We start from the raw sequence: 17,549 nt of genomic DNA, 5'->3' as shown, positions 1-17,549 counted from the left end.
CAGCTGTCTATCCTGTGCTATGTATGATAGAATCCACCAGACTATAGTTGGGGGTTGGCATAATGGCAATCAATGTAAATAGAAGTGATTCATTTACAATTTGACTAAATTAGGTCAAGATGGCATTAACAAATTATATGAACACATAGTCCAGACTTTTATATCACCTGTCTCTGCTGCACAGGCTCCTTTTTGTCAATTCCCACTGTAATTTCATGGATTTGAGGTTCCAACTGAGGAGTTTCCAAGAAAATTTGGGCCTAATACAAAGAAAGGCCATTATTTTATGTAGAAAATAGTGAGAAATGAACTTGGGCCTTATTATAGTCTCACTAAGAGGTGGCCCTGAGGGATAATGAGGAAACCAAATTGTCCCAGTGGGTAGAACATTTGGCTTTCCATTCCACATGAGAAAATGTGGCCTGCATGAAGTGGTGTGTCCTGATTCATAAAGAGTGATCAGTAATGTGGGACAGTAGGATAGAGAACTGGGGTAGCAAGTCTGAAAGAACATGGCATCTGGGGATGAGTGGACACAAAACGCCTATTTCATTTTTTAACTACTGTAGAGTAGCTACAGCACTGGAGGTTTACAATAATTAGGAGGATTGGATGGCCTTTCCTGTAGATGGTGGTCATCTTCTCTACTCTCTAGCAACCCAAGTATTTGACACCATGAACAGACGAATTGCAGTGTCAGGAATGAGACTAAATTTTAATCCAATATTACCAACATCCATCTATTACTGCCAAAGTTGGGTGTCAAATCTGTTAGAGGCAGAGATCCATGCAGAGTCCTAAATATAGCATCATGCTTTTGTAAAACTAGTTAGAAATATGCTGATAACTCAATTATATCAGACTCTTCGGTTTTGGAGGGAACAGTAATTTGTCCTTTCTGAATTCAAAAGGTTGAATATGATTTGCCTTTCTTGTATGCCATTTCCAAGGAAGTAACGCCTTCCAGTAGCATAAAGGATATCTTATTCCTTGGAATGGTAAACCACACGCTGTTGTTTCAGAAGAACAAATACATTTTATAGCAACAAGTGTTTGACATGACCTTGTCATAAAATGAATGGTCTTAATGTCAACCTTATCACCAGCAATCAGCTGGCTTGATAGAAAATTTGAATGGCATATTGAGAAAATTCGAATGGCATCAGGTAAGTCACCACTTCAGAAAAAGAAACTGCTAAGTCGGGAGACTATCTTTCATAATACACTGTATCTTCTGAACCAATGACAGCTGGGTCACAGTATCTTCAATACCATGAAATCATGAGTTTGGAAACTAAGAAGCAGTGGTAGAATTTTCCCTTCTTGCTATTATAACCTGTGACCCAAGTTCTGAATTTGTGTTTCCAATTTTCATGATAGGCTCTGCTGGGTTATAGGTTTCAAAAGGAGAAATATTTCCACTGGGGCATAATTTGGGTTTGAACAAACTGGAACCTGTGACTACCTTGTGCCAGTGGATCCAGAGACAAGGAAGGAGTTAGAGTGCAGTCTGAGGTAATCAACTCTGATTAACATGGGGAGTTGGAACACCAATGCACTATGGGGCCAGGACACGTGTATATGGAATACAGTAATTCTCAGGCCATCTTTTAGAATTTCTATGCCCAGTGATAACTGTCAATGGGCAATGGCAAAAACTATAAATTAATAAGAATTTGCAATTAGGTTCTCAGTCACCATGTGAAATAAAGTTTTTGCGACTCCTTCCAGAAACAGTCAGTCCCCAAGAGGTGCTGGCAGAACGTGAGAGGAATCTGGAAGAGATAGTACTTGAATGATCATGTTAAAATGTTGAATGAAATCAATAGAGACATTTTCAATTGAAGAGTGAGGTGATGTTCTGCATTTTCAAACCAAAACATTTCAAACAAGCACCTTGTTAAGTTTTTTCCCAGCTCAGCTGTGGATGAAAACCTTACCTGGTATTTCCAGTATTAGATGCAATAATAACTGTAGTTCATATCTTTTAGTATAACTGAAAATTCTCCATATCATAGTGAAATAATATAAAGTCATGATTACAAGGTGACTTATTCTTCTTTATTTATTGTTGAAACAGCTCATCGTCAAAGAGAATAGATGATTTCTATATCTTTTAAAATTCAAAAATTAAACAAAAACGTTTATGAAATTCCTACTATGTTTAAGCCAAAGCAATGAAAGTGTTTATTTTCAAGAAAACAGATAGAAAAATATGAGCTCAGCAAACAAATCTCCTACACATACTATTGCATGTACTAGTGCACAGGGCTTGATTCAAAACTTTCTAACTTCATGTCCAGCATTTCTTTAGTAACAACAAAAATCACTGTTGATTACTAGTACACATCTTTTCAATAACTGTTTTCATAACATTTTTGACCTCCTGATTTCTCAAGCTGTAGATAAATGGGTTTAGCATGGGCATCACTACTGCATAGAATATTGAGGCAAATTTTTCTTTATCTAATGAATGGCTTGACTTCGGCTGTAGGTACATAAAACTGAGGGTCCCATAATACATAGTAATAGAAATCACATGAGAAGCACAGGTAGAAAAGGCTTTCTGCCTTCCTTCTGTGGAGGGGATCCTTAGGATGGTGAAGATAATGAATACATAGGAGATGAGAACAATGATAAGAGAACAAAAAACATTGAACCCAGCAATGACAAACAACATCAGCTCCTTGACATGGGTATTGGAACAAGCCAGAGCAATCAAGGGAACATCATCACAGTAGAACTGGTTGACCACATTAGAGTCACAGAAAGACATGTGGAATGTAGCCACTGCTTGTATTAGTCCTATGGTGATTCCATAAGCATATGAGCCAGCGACCATTTGAATGCATAGTTTCCTGGGCATGAGAACTACATAAAGTAAAGGTCTGCAGATAGCAACATACCTATCATATGCCATGACAGAAAGCATTAATAATTCCCAAACTGAAAATGTGATAAAGCAACACACTTGAGTGGCACATGCATAAAATGGCATGCTTTTAATTTCACGAAAAGAGTTCACGAGGGTGTTAGGGGTAATGGCGGAAGTACCATAAAAATCAACAAAAGCCAGATGGCTGAGGAAAAAATACATAGGTGTGTGAAGCTGAGGACTGATTTGGATTAGCAGAATCAAACCAAGATTACCCATCACAGTAACTAAGTAAATCAGTAGGAATATACCAAAGAGAATGGCTTGCAGCTCTGGATTATTTGTAAGTCCCAACAGGATGAACTCAGTCACTGATGAATAATTGCCTTTGGCCATGGAATAGATACAGGATTATTCTACCACAAACACCTCCAGAACACACGTTATGAATAGTCTTGACTCTGTAAGAAATAATCAATTAAAGGTGAGAAGATGGCCTTGGCTAGCCAGGGTGTTATGCTAAATTCAATCAAATTAGAATTTTGATAAGTACTGTGAATTATATATGGATTTTTCTTATGCTTTCAGTGTGAAAGGTTTTGGTCCAGGTAGAAATTCTAAGATCTAAACTCTACTAGAGAGTTGTAAGAGAAGAAAGTATTTCAATTGAAATTTTATAATTAATACAATAGAAAAATTTGTGTTGTACTTTTAAAAGAAAAATTAGAAGAAAAAACATTGTAATGTTAAGAATGTGAGTACTCTTGACAGAATATGTCAAAATGATTTTTTAAATTTTGAATTTATATCATAAAATATGTAAAATTATACATTGGATGTATAAGTTCACAGGGATAGTACAAATTACCAATATCAAATGAGAAAAATGTAGTATGAAAAGTCAAAATCAAAATGTTAACATCATTTACCTTTAGGCATCCAGTTTGGTATACTTTTAAAATATGCTTTTTTTTTTCTTTGATAGACATATCATATTGATATTGAGGAAAAATAGGATTATGAAATTTATGGCTTTGCCTTTTTGGAAAAATACAAGTCAGTTAACATTTTACAGATTATAAAACAGTTCTGGATAATTAAGAAACATTGATTATTTTCTACCTTCAAATATCTAAATGGTCCAAAGTGTATAGCATTTGAGCAGTGTTTAGAACAACTAAATTCTACAGAACATTTCCACAAACCCAAACCGGGTTCTGATTGCTTAAATGTGGGCAGAATTTAAATCATTTCCCTCATTTCTTAAGCAGAACAGAAGATAAGTTAACTTGATTTTTTTTATCACTGCATTGTCTCAGATTACTTCACATTTATAATACAGATTTTCAAGACAAGTAAAATAAAAATATAAAAAACACCTCTCTAGTAAACTTTTGACTTCTATGTACTTGGAAACTTATCTTGGTTAATCCTTTATCTTTTCTCTTTCTTTTAATACTTCTCAACCAAATATCTTAGAGCAGGACTCAAGTCCACTTTCTCAATTCATATTTTCTTTCAGTTCTATTTTTCCACAAACTTTTTAAAGTACCCTCATGTTTATAATGTTACTGAATGTAATTCTCCTTCATTTACCATTAATCCAAGAAATTCCCTCACCAAGTTAACCATCAACCTCGCTATTCAAATCCAATCCAGTCTCTTTCTTTGGCAGTTCAGTAGTACTGGACTGTGTTGAATACACCCGTGGATTGTAGAACAAAGCAGTCTCTGAGTTTCTTATTTGCTCACTTTGACTGTCTACCTTGCCGGCGGGGGGGGGGGGTGTCTGTTTCTATCATCTATGCTTTAGATAATATGGTCTTCAAGTTCTCTCCCATGACCTCCCCCCTCCACCACCATTTTATCTTCCTGTTAGTGATCTTATCCAATTCTATGTCCTCAACAGGCATCTATATGTTCATTAGGCACAAATATAGATTTCTATTCCAGATTTGTTTTCTCTTCTCTAGCTCTATCCTTCTAAATGCCTCCTGGAAATGACCATGTAAATATTCTAGATGTTCATGAAGAGTATTACCTACATTATCTAAAAGAACAGTGCTATTATCTATTCAGTTTTCCAAATCAGAGACCAATTATCTTTTACGATGCATTCCTGTTTCTCATGCAAATATTCATATTCAATTTATTCACAATTTCTAACAATTTTGCATCATAGATATTTTTAAAATCTGTTCACTTATATTGTTCTCTTGATCCAAACACAATGTCCTTTTTTTCTGGGGGGGCGGTATTGTAACTGACACCTAGCTTGTATTCTTGCTCTTTTCTTTCCTCTGTTCCTAACACTGCAGCTTATATGAACTTTTACAGACTTAAAGTTTATTCCAATATTCTCCTGGTTAAATCCTTTAATGACTTCCTCATTGCCCTTAAGGTAAATTTCAAGTTTTTTTTAACGTCTGACATAAATCTTGAAAACCTAGTCCCTTCATCTCAGACCAGGCTCATCACTTGCAACATTCTTCATACAGTCCTTATGTTCCAGACATTACCAACAACTACCATAGTTATTCAAACGAGAACTGGAATTTTATACATGCTTCATTCTCTGCTTAAAACACTATTCCTCTGTCATCAATTCCTTTGCCTGACTTTCCTTCTACTTAACTTTCTATGCTCTTTTGCATCACTTTCTCTTAGAGACATTCATGGCCTTCCAGCACAGAGTAGGTGCTTCTCATATGCACTATTTTGCACGCATCAATTTTTTTTCACTGTCACACTCTATTGCAACTAACTTTTAGCATACCCTAAACTCCAAACTCTTATTTTTAAATAATTTTAAATTTTAAGTTGTTTTGCACACTTTTAATTACCTACCTCTAGCGATGTCTAGTAGAAAGAGATCATCAGTAATTATATGTTAAATATTTAACTGTAGAAAAGTTGTAGTTGTGAAAGTCCAAGGCCTTTACCACCAAGACAACTTGAGTGTATTTTTTCTACTATCCAATGTCTTTTGATGTTTAACAGGCTATCTTTCAGTTCAACAACAAACTCTAAGTAGTCTACACCACCTGAAAGCAATCTTTGTGGCACCAATAACATTTAAATTACCTGGGTAATGTGAAACAGCTTTCGGTGTTTGTGTGTGTGGTCCCTCTGAAAACTTTTTTGTTGTTGTTACTTTTTAATAAAAATTGAAAAACAATATAATGATATATTTAAAAACAGGCAATTATTTGAGATTTATTGTTTGGGGACCAAATTATTTTCCATGAAATGTTACATCACTTTTGCAGCTATTAGTTAATGAAAAACATCTGGAGTAGAAGAACATTTTAATGATCTAATCTGGGAAAACAATTTGATGAATTACTGTACCAGCTTTGATTATTTGCTACATTTGTATAATTTTTTTTCCTGTCGGTTTTATACTGCCCTTATTAATTCATTTAAAACAAGTGTTTAGTGTATGGCCCTTGTATTTAGAAGAACTTTTTAGAAGTCTTTAGATTTAAAATGAGTTTTCCAATTAGTAACATTCAAACATTCCTTCCAATATCAACGTCTCAAAGTATCGGTATGAGTCATTTCGGTTCAACAACTATGATTAATTTAGAAGAATATTCATTTTCTTCTCTAGAGGAGGGATGGATGTAAATAGGTCAATTGAAGCTCAGTTGCAGTCACTCCACAGAAATGGATTAACTCCTCCATCCAACAAAATGTTTGCCAGTAATATCTGAAACTCGTCTTAACAATTTGCTAGGATGTCTCCTTAAAGCCTAGATTCAAAGATGCCAGACAGTAAATATAATAGATATGCCAGAAATTCTTCAACATGGTAGCAAAAAAAGGAGAAGAAGATTTAGTAAATTCACGATAATGAATTTACCACATATAACATAAAAACTCCCTACATTTTTTAGGAAGTCACAGAATTTTTACTCAGGCTATAAGGGATGCACTGATTTAGGGGAACTGGTCTGTTTTATAGGCTCAGTAGTGGCTGTGCTTTTCAGCTAGTGTGGTTGGAGTTGCCCTATGGATCTGTGCTCCTTCAAACCAGTGGGGATGTTGGCATTCTGACATGACAGTGGCAAGGTTGATGTAATATTGGTATTGGGCTGCAAAACTTGATTGGGCTGTAAGTAAGGTGCCTTCACCTGAAGGATGCTATGGTAATGGGTTATGGATAATGGTGGTTTGTGGCTGACAGACAGGCACCTGATGTTGTTCATAGTTGTATAGGATGTATATAGTTCTATTGTAAGTACAGGATTGAAAACTACTGTTCAATTTGTATAAGTAGAAAAAAATCTGGAGCTGGTGAGCAGAAAGTTAATAATACCAGTCACAATGGAAAATCGTTTCATCAAACAATTTCCAAAATTAAGTCACATTATAGACAACAAATTTCCTTTACTAAAATTACATGGATGGATCCCCTTGAAGCAGGACCTTTCCAAACTATAGCATTTATATATGGTGACTTTTTTGCTGATTTTTTCAAAGAAAGATACTCAGTGCTTTGTGTATGAGAATATGAGGCCTTTGAGGACAATATGTCACAATTGGAAATGACGCTCTAGCTCATTTGTCAGGTATTGTAATTTGGCTGCATTAATGGCCCCAGTTGTAACCATGCTCCTTTTTTTCTGTAAATTTGCAGTGCTCTTGTACCCTGCCTCTGGCCTCAGTCATGTGACTTGTTTTAGCTAATGTTGTGTTAACAAACTCAACACAAGCAGAGGCTTGAAACAGTTCTAGCATGTTTCAACTTCCTGTCTTGCTCTTCTGTCTTTGCCAGGAGCACGACACATGCTAGCCTGTTGGCAGACAAGAGGTCATATGGCACTGACCTAGTTTTTCAAGTGTGGACTTCTTAGATCAGGTAGTTCCCGGATAGCCACCAGCTGACTAGAAATTCATGAGTGGACCCAGGCAAGATTAGCAAATCCTGGTCTAGAGCAGTAAGTGTCCTATGATTCATGATAAATAATAAATTACATTTGTTTAAGCTGGTAAAATTTCATCATTATGCAGAAAAATGCCAGCTGTGAATGAGCACAGAAAAGATACAGGAGCACCTAAACAGGTCCAAACTGTATTGCAGGCTGCCCTTTGGGGTATATGATGTAGTAAATCCAGTTGTTCTGGAATTATGTATTGTGGATAAAGATGTGCTAATATCTGTGCATCCCCACCTGGTAAGTTTTGTATAATCTTGTAAGGTTCTAGAGCAGCACCATGTTATCTATGGCAGAAAACTTCCCTCCTCTTGATAAATAGCTCCCATCGTGCTACTGGGCTTTAGGAGATAATGACTAACTTTCAAGAAACTTTACAATTTGATCATCTGGTCATAAACTGGATTTTTGGTAATACAGTGAGCCATAAGTTTTGGCTAGTATAGCAATAATTACTGTGTGGCAAAAGTGTTACATTAAAATCCAAAGCCATACTTTAATTGTATGAAATGGCAGCCCAGATTCCCATGCCTACAACTTCTACTGTAAAAATACTCCTCTGACCCCACACCCCTAGTTAACTACCTTAGGCTACAAGGTAAGGGTGTGGGGTGTTCTCCATGACTGTCAGAACTGACTCACAGGAAGACCTTTTACAATAAATCAGAAGTAAACTTCAGATTTGCTAAACATAGCACCATCAGTGTTGACCTTGAAATACAGTGTTGACCATGTTTCAGTGAGTAAAGCTTTGAACAGAATACTTGGCATCGTCTTCATAAGAAACAAACACAGCTAGAAGTACAAATGTGTACACAATATTGGGAAGAGATGAGCAGCTTGGTCTAGAACAAAAAAGTGTGAGTGTGGATGACTGCAGTCCATAGGTACTTGTAGGTATGAGCACAAAATATGCAGATATTTGTTTCTAATATCAATGACTACCAGGTAAAACATATCACTGAGAATTCTTACCAGAATGATTTGGTCATGGTTATTACCCAGTGTTTCTTCTAAGGGCCACTCCATGAGAGTGCAGCCATGAAACATGGGCCAACAAGATGAGCTTTCTTTCACCAGTTCCAATCTAGCAATTCCAGTGTTCAGTGTCCAGTTTGTCAACAGAAAAGCCAATTTCTGAGCTCTTTATATGCCATTATTACTTAATAATAATGCCATATAACGAGCCAACAACCTGGTGACAGTTGGATCTCATCAAAACTCTTTCCTGTTAGAGGAGAAGTAATTTGTCCTAAAAACAATCAGCATATATTCCCAATAAGGATTGGCCTTCTCTGCTTGCACTCTGTTTGCCAGCATATCCATCTGAGGGCTTACAGAATGCCTTATTTATTTGCATTGTAGCCCTGGAGTTGCTTCAGGAAAAATGATGCCTTTCATATCAATAGCGGTTATAACAATAGGCACATGACTCTGGAAACCACTTGTCCTCATATATACATCACACAGCTACAGCTGAACTGATGGAAAGAGAGATGGCCTTAAGATACTCGATTAAAGTATGAGCTTGGTAATAGCTCCTTCTCATTGGGTTTGGAAACCGTATTCCAAGATAGAGTTCATATATTGAATCTGTGTGTGATAAATGGTGCTGTGTCCACCATAGCTAGAATACAAGGTAGTGGGAAGCAGGCTTAGAAGTAGGATTGGCCCCTCTCGCCATCACATCCAATGGCTCGCTTGAGGAATTTTTGCTTTCTGACTCTACAGCCTCAGGATCTGCCAGGCTGTAGGTTTGGCTCCCAAAGAGAAACACTTAGACAGCAGAGAAGAATCCCTCAACTATAGACTGTGACTGTTGCTTGAGCACGTTGTGCTCATTTTGCCAGTGAATCAGAAGGCAAAGAAAGGAATTACTTTATTGGTTGAGTAATTAGCCCAATCAACATGAATAATTAGTGTTTCTTCCGCAAGATGTGGATAGGAATGAATGTAACTAGAATTCAGTGGATAAACTGAGGCGTGTCACAATATTTCCATGCTCACTGATAACTATTAATTGACAGTTTCAGCAAAAATAACCCCACAAGGGGAGGGTAACAAAGTCTCAGACTCCATGATGATGAGGATCTGGGTAACTCTATCAGATAAAAGAAACAAAACATCAGACAGAGGAAAATACTGGCTGAGGATGAAACATATCTAGATGAAGTTGTGGAGGAGATCGATGATGATTACCGATTAGATCCTCGAAGCTTGCTGTGTCACTAGGTTTGCTTTGTTTTGAAGCCTGATGTTTCTGTGTATATTGCCTAGAGACGCCCTATATGGACAAGCAACTCTCTGTGTCTCTGCATGTTCAGTAATGCTCAGCCTGTAATTCATCGTCTTGTATTTTCTTCCTCTCTTTCCCTGTCTCACTTTGCTCTTCCTTCACTGTTACTGTGTTAGGATTTCAATTCCAAAAAAATATTAGACACTTAAACTTTGCCTATGACTTGGGTCTCTAGGCAAAGACCAAATTACAAATAATCAATAATTAGAAGAGCTGAGTTATCTTCACAGAATATAAAATGCTATGAAATGTTTCATTTCATGAATTAGAAACATATGTCCCAGCGTTGCTAACTGCCTTGCAGAAACTTGCCGAGTAGAAACATTGGAAATTGCAATGGCCAAGGTTATGTTGTTGCTTTGGAATATGGCCTCACTTGATTAGAGTGGCCGAGGACACAGTCCTGTGAGGAGCTGAGATTATTTGAGATGTTTAGACTCAACATCACTAAAATGGAAAGGACTAATGAGGTAACTATAAAAAAATATTTCTCTGCCTTTTGCGTGGGGAGCATTTCCTTTCAAGGTAAAACAAGCAACTGTATGGCCGACCACACCTGTATCTGCCACACTGAGATTCACTTATATCTCTGCCTTCCAGTAATTTATGACACTATAAAACATTTTAAATTTATCTAATCTTTGGGTGGCATCTTGTGATCATTTAGTTTTAAACCAAAATCCATCAGTTTAGCTAATATTTGGAAGTGTATTATTAAAGTCATTGTAAAATTGAGCTCTAGGATCAAGTAAAATGGTATTCAAATCTTGGCTCAAGGATGTGTGTGAGTGTGTGTGTGTGTGTGTTTGTATGTGTGTGTGTAGACTATGTCCACCATGTTAATTTTCTTCTTTGTAAAATGAAGTTGGTCATACCTACTACAGATTTATTATTGTGCAGATGACTTGAGGTAATGCATTTAACTCAGTTTACCAAATTTCGGAGACAGTAAGCATTCAGTAAATGTTTATTATTTGTGCAAGTCTGAGCAAGCTCAATTACTGTTGAAAACACAACCCTGAAAATAAAATGTTTATTAATCTCATCATTATAACATGTATGTGATTAATTTATTTCAAGGAAAAGTCATATTCATTTTAGTTTTTAGATATCAAGATAATCAGATATGGGCATTACTGGATGATTTTATCAGATATGAAAATGACTAACCTAGAAATTTGTTTAAAAATTTTGTGTTTCAGTATTATTTTTAAAAATATTAAATTTATTAAAATGATAAGAAAAAAATAAATCCTTTACCTTTATACTGCTTTATTTTCTTTAATAATGCAACTGTTTTAATATTGAAGAAACTAGATCATGGTAACATAGAACCAGAGTGAGTTTGAAGGTCACTGTTTGAATGGAGAACCCATATGTTTTACACTACACAACATTATACAAATAAGAAAAATAAGTAAAAGGTATTAAGTTACTCTGAAGGATTGAAATAAAACAAAAATCTGTGTCACAAAAACAGCTGGCTGACAAGTTGACTTTGTTTATGCATTGCAACCTATGGAAATGAAGAAGTATAAAATACCTGATTTTTAAAGAATCAACCAGTAAATTGTTGGAAGTGCTTAAACAAAAATCTCATAGTAAAAGATCTTGTGCTATTTCTCATCATCATCTATGAAATAAAATTTGACTTAGAAAATGCAATATTTATTCCAGCTTACATCTTTCAATATACTATAAAGTTATGAATCTCAAACCAATGTGAAAGTCATTATTTCAAATTGTTGTATTTTTTATTACTTTAAAAAAAATCTTAAAGTCAGCAAGTACACAGTGAGTTGCCTCTCTTTTTTGGAAAAACTATTCTGAAGATAATTATGAAGTCTTATATGCATACCTCTGAAGGTAAAATAATGAACGCAGTAAGTCTCTGTGCTTGAAAAATCAGGAAAATAAGCCCAAGGACAAAGGGCTTATCTCTATTTCCTATTAGATACTAGCACTGTGAATCTAAACAAATCTAAACTTACTCACTCTAATTTATTTTAATGACAACACGATTCATTTGTCAATACTCACAGGAATTTTTTTTTTTTTTTTTTGTCGTCAGCTGGCTGGTACAGGGATTGAACCCTGAAGCTTGGTGTTAGTAGCCCCAAGCTCCAACCAACTAAGCTAACCAGCCAGCCCTTAAAGGAAATTTTTCTAGAATTCTCTTTAGAGCAGTTTTTACCTCCTGATTTCTTAAGCTGTAAATCAAAGGATTTAACATGGGAATCACCACTACATAGAAAACTGAAACAAATTTGTCTCTACCCAGGAAAGAGCTAGATTTGGGTTGTACGTACATAAAAATGAAAGTCCCGTATAATATGGTGATAGAAGTCAAGTGAGAAGCACAGGTGGAAAAGACTTTCCTTCTTCCTTTGGCTGAGTGCTTCCTCAGGATCACAGAGAGAATGAATGCATAGGAGATGAGGACGACGAGAAGAGAGCAAATGATGTTGACCCCAGCAATGGTTAACAACATCAGCTCTTTGACTTGGGTGTCAGAACAGGAGAGAGCAAGCAAGGGGACTTCGTCGCAGTAGAAATGGTTGATCACATTGGAGTCACAGAAAGACAAACGGAACGTAGTCACTGCCTGTACAAGTCCCACAGTAAGTCCGTAAAGGTATGTGCTAGTGACCATTTGAATGCAGAGTTTCCCAGGCATGTGAACTGTATAGAGTAAAGGGTTGCAGATAGCGACATACCTATCATAGGCCATGACAGACAGCAGAAAATGTTCACACACTGAAAATGTGATAAAGAAACACACTTGAGCAGCACATGCACAAAATGATATGCTTTTAATTTTACACAGAAAATTCCCCAGTGTGTTTGGGGTGACAGTGGAGGTATAACAAAAATCAACAAACGCCAGATGGCTGAGGAAGAAATACATAGGTGTGTGAAGCTGAGAACTGATTAGGATCAGCACAATCAATCCAAGATTACTGATGACACTAACTAAGTAGATTAGTAGAAAGGTCCCAAAAAGAATGGCCTGAAACTCCGGATCATCTGTAAGCCCCGAGAGGATGAACTCAGTCACTGATGAATGATTGTCTTTGGCCATTGAGTAGATACAGAAATTTCTATAATAAACCCCTCCAGGAGCACATGCTCTGAGTAATCTTGATTCTGTAGGAGATGATCCAAATTGATATTAGAAGGTGGCCATGACCCACAAAAATAGTGTTACATTTACTCAAAGAAGAACCCTGATAGGTACTTTCAATCATGCTTGAGCTTTGCTTATATTCTAACTGTGATGTGGTCTTGGTAGAAATTCCAAGATGAGAAATTTGGGGGAGTAAGAACTAAATAGAAACTTTATTTAAAACTTTATTACCAGCAAAGTAGATAAGCCTATGTTAAATATAAATAAAAACAGAAAACAAAGCTATGTGAAAACTAGAATGTAAGGAATTTTAGTAATATATAAAGATTATTCTGTGGAACTTCTAAGTAATACCTTGAAAATGTTAACTAAAATCTTTATATGGAGAAAAAAAAAACCTTACCATTAATAAATGATCATATGAAAAGCTAGAAGCCAAAATATTAACAGTATATCTGTAGGGAATACAGTTTGGGGTACTTTAAAAATTTTCCTCTTTTTGTGCATCTAAGTGCTCTGAATTTTCTTTTATAGATGTGTAGTATTTATGAATTAAGGAACATAAAAAATATTAGTAGTGTTTTGAATAAAATATACAGACACACACATATGCCTAGACATATACATGCATATGTACACACAATTTTCCTTTTAAAGATTAAAATTCTGGGGGCATAACTAGGAAATCTCATTTTATTCTGCATTTTCAAGCATCCAAATGGACAGCGACAGAAGGGAAAAATAAAATCAGTGATCTGCACTTTCACTCATATAGTCTGCTTTCTGGTTATCTGAAAGATGACTTATTACAATTCCTCCTTCTAAGCAGAGAAGAGGAGATGCAGTCTTCACTTTTCCTACTTTCTGTCACCTCAGATAACCTTCATATCAGCTCCATAGATGCGCAAGGCAGATATCATCTCCATTTTTTTTGATACATAACCTGTCCAATGCTTGGCAAAGTAGATTAGGTCTACATCTAGATCCTTATAGCCCAAACATTTATCCCTAAATCCCTACCTACAACTGATGAAAACAGCCTCTGCTTTCCAGGGAGGCTTGAATTTTCACATGTTCCAAAATGTTGTACACTTTGGAAAAAGATGATATGAGTTAATACCTGAAGAATGCTTAGAAAGGCCTATATCTCACATTAAAAGCTCAGTTAGCATTATTGTTATTATTATTATTGTTATACAGACCCAGTCTTGTTGCTAAGAAGATAAAGTGCTGTCCTTCAATGGAATGCAGGAAATTATTCTCTTTGCAATTACTGGCCAGCTCACTTGGAATGTCTCGCAGACCCATATTCTTTAATCCCTTCCCTTCCTGGCTCTTAGTACCTTTAGAATTGTCATACACACACTGCATGGCTTTCTCTAGAGCTCTTGCTCTGAAAAATATGAAACTCCACTAACACCTTCAACCTTTTAGTTTTTCCTTTTCTACTCCTGAAACTTGTGCAATGTTTGAGGACTTAACCCCAGGTAGTACGCAAATTCCTTACACTCTTATGCTATATCTTCTGTATCTATCCATCCATCCATCAATCTACCTACCTACTTACCTACCTATCATTATACTCAGTGTCCCCATACAAAAAATGTTCATGTATGACATATATATATGCATTTATAAAGTCCTTGATTGTGGAGAAGTCTAAAAAATCACTGCGTCCTCAAAATTGTAGGTTTCAGACAGATCTGCAGAAACGTTCAAATGTGAATGTCACTGCTTAGGCTGTGTGTCTGCCATACCCTGTGAGAATAATGGCTTTTTCTTTCTTCATGCCTTCCAAATATAACACCGTTCCTCTCAATGACGAACTTTGATCCAGAATCTCGAGGAAAGGAGATTTAGAGAGTCATAATCCTCAGTTTTAGCAGGACTGGCAAAGTCAAACTCATAGCAGAAATTAGGACAGTTCCCTCATATGACAATTTGACATGAACACACATCCACTTCAACCAAATTCAGCACCCAAATAATTACAATAACAACATCATCTTTCATTATAACAGGACACAACTATCCCTCATAAACGTAAACTCATATATAAAACCCCTTTCCATTAGAATAGGCACAAATAAATCTATACCACACTTTATCTGCACAGGGGAACGTTCAGTATTCATTTGGCTGAATCACATTCCTGATTTGAAATCCTGCAAATTAAATGTTATAAAATAGTGTTAAATACTATTAACGTACTTCATATTAATTCATGATTGGACTGGATGAGCTTAAAATTATAACCTTAAGCATATGGTAAAATATGTGAAAGCAAAATGCAGTTTAATGATCTTAGGATATTTAGATAACCATAAGTTTGAAATTTCTCCTCACTTAGTGGTGTGGGGCATATTGAGATTAATTTTTAAAAGTAAAGAACAACTTATGGCATTTGATTTGGGTAGCTACTTATACCTTATTTTTCTGTGCTGCTCTGACCCATTTACAGAGTAATTCATAAGACTACCTGATTTGAGTTGGGTCCAGAGAAACAGAAGGCTCTTCAAACCAGTGCTGCCTGTTGTATAAACTGCTCTGTCACTGAGGCTATGTGACACAGCAGTTCCAGTAAAACTTATGAATTCTGTGGAAGGTAGGGATGTTTATAAAGCTTTGCTAAACCCCTAAAGGAAATCACAGTAGAGACTTTTAGGATTTTGGTGGAAAAAAAAAACTTCTTCAGTAGGTAATCATTTGGTTTTTGAAAATAAAGTTTCTGATTGGTAATTAGGCCCTTGGAGAGACCGAAAACTTAATCACAGGCTAATGTGTTATCATGATACCTAAGCCGCTCATCAGGAACTTGGTGTTGTCTGAATGACTAAGGCTCAAAGTTGAACATATGTAGCAGTAGGCCATCATTTAGTGGTGATGGGCTTGAGTTGTCTTGAAGGCAGAGTAACTTGCACAAGGATGTGACTCAGATTTCCATGGTTTCTATGGTTCTGATTTACCTCAGAGAAAAGGAAAGACAACAGAAAAAAATAATTTGAACCTGATACATAGATATTTCTGCACAATATGCAGGCATCACACAACAGTGGTTGACAGTAGCAAATTTGTGGAGGCGATTCTCCATAAATCTCTCATATTTCTGAGCACTTTATGAGCAGAGGCACATACATGCTTTGTTCTGAATAATCTTTTCAATAATTTCTTTTTAAAGAATAGCTGTGGAAGACATAGTGTCTTTTTCCAGAGCAGAGGGAAAGTTTGTTTACTGTCCAGTATAATAAAAATAAGGTCTCTCTCCAGAGAAAAGGTTGAACAGGTCTTCTTATCATCCACTGCAAAAATATTTAAGTTCTATCAGCTCAGGCTCTTAGCTGTGACCCAAATCCACTTCATGTGCCACATCCATATGGACCATTATGCATTGTCTCCCTGAGATTTGGGATGCAATGGAGAATAAAGTGAATCTGAAGCATATGTTGTTTAATGTGCTGTGAGAAAAATTCCTTTGTCTCTGATCTAGGAGTCTCATGTCTTATGCCAGCATTCATGAAATTGTGGCAGCCTAACTTATTATCTAGAAAGAAAGGTATAATCTAAGATCTGTTATAGTTGTGTTCTGGTTTTGGTAATAAGGAGAGGATATTTACAGAGATGTTACTGTCTTTGAAAGAAAGGAAAAGGAACCCCAAAGCCAGCTTAGGGAATGTGAGAAGACCCCCAAGTATCCAGTAGCTCCACTTGTCCAAGAAGTGGGAAAGAGGTGGGTGAATAAGGGTCTTTTGATACGTTACCTGTCAATAGATATTTTAAATCTGAGCAGTGAATGGTAGGTTTGAAATAATATGCCTGAATGGTGCTTGAGTTGTGGCTTTTATTCTCCTCTAATATGGTAGGGATGTCTTTGTGACAGTGGAGCTGCAGACTCATGCCCCAGTTGAAAGGCAATGAGGCTATAGTGACTACATCAAGGAGCCCTAAAACTGAAATAAATGGTGTCTCTAATGAGGATATAGGCTGTTATATGAAATGAGAACACTGGAGGTTCATTTGGTTGAGACTCTAGCAAGCACTGAAACGCTCAAAACAAACAAACTGCTTAATCGACATGGAGACACTTTTTCTCTTTGCACTCTTGATTCTTCCTGTCTCGCTACACAAACCTTAGCTGTTAAGGACAAAAGAAGACCAGGATGGAGCAAAGATCTTCTGTAAGGGTGATCTAAGAGTTTATGCACCCATCTGGGTATGCTGGCTAACACTGGAAATGGGGATTGATCTAAAAATTTAATCACTATTTTTTTTAACGTTGGTGTCGAAGTCACCATCCTACCCAATTCTGTGGGT

At 36.3% G+C, this 17,549-nt stretch overlaps 2 protein-coding genes across 2 annotated transcripts; both read right to left on the bottom strand.

Annotated features, from left to right (window-relative positions):
- Nucleotides 1-2,326: 2,326 nt before the first annotated feature.
- LOC134376587 (olfactory receptor 5AL1-like) lies at nucleotides 2,327-3,271 on the bottom strand. The gene has a single exon (XM_063095079.1). It carries the CDS (start codon nucleotides 3,269-3,271, stop codon nucleotides 2,327-2,329), a length of 945 nt encoding a protein of 314 aa, XP_062951149.1.
- An 8,971-nt stretch (nucleotides 3,272-12,242) lies between these two features.
- On the bottom strand, nucleotides 12,243-13,193 carry LOC134376586 (olfactory receptor 5AL1-like). The gene has a single exon (XM_063095078.1). It carries the CDS (start codon nucleotides 13,191-13,193, stop codon nucleotides 12,243-12,245), a length of 951 nt encoding a protein of 316 aa, XP_062951148.1.
- Between the last annotated feature and the right edge of the window lie 4,356 nt (nucleotides 13,194-17,549).

The sequence above is a fragment of the Cynocephalus volans genome, chromosome 4, assembly GCF_027409185.1.
Source record: "Cynocephalus volans isolate mCynVol1 chromosome 4, mCynVol1.pri, whole genome shotgun sequence".
Classification (NCBI taxonomy): domain Eukaryota; kingdom Metazoa; phylum Chordata; class Mammalia; order Dermoptera; family Cynocephalidae; genus Cynocephalus; species Cynocephalus volans.
Note: the sequence above shows the minus strand (reverse complement) of the source record. Positions and strands in the feature narration are given on the sequence as shown.

What these genes read in the sequence shown, in the direction of transcription:
- LOC134376586 (XM_063095078.1), bottom strand. Translation starts at nt 13,193, where the DNA reads ATGGCCAAAGACAATCATTCATCAGTGACTGAGTTCATCCTCTCGGGG.
- LOC134376587 (XM_063095079.1), bottom strand. Translation starts at nt 3,271, where the DNA reads ATGGCCAAAGGCAATTATTCATCAGTGACTGAGTTCATCCTGTTGGGA.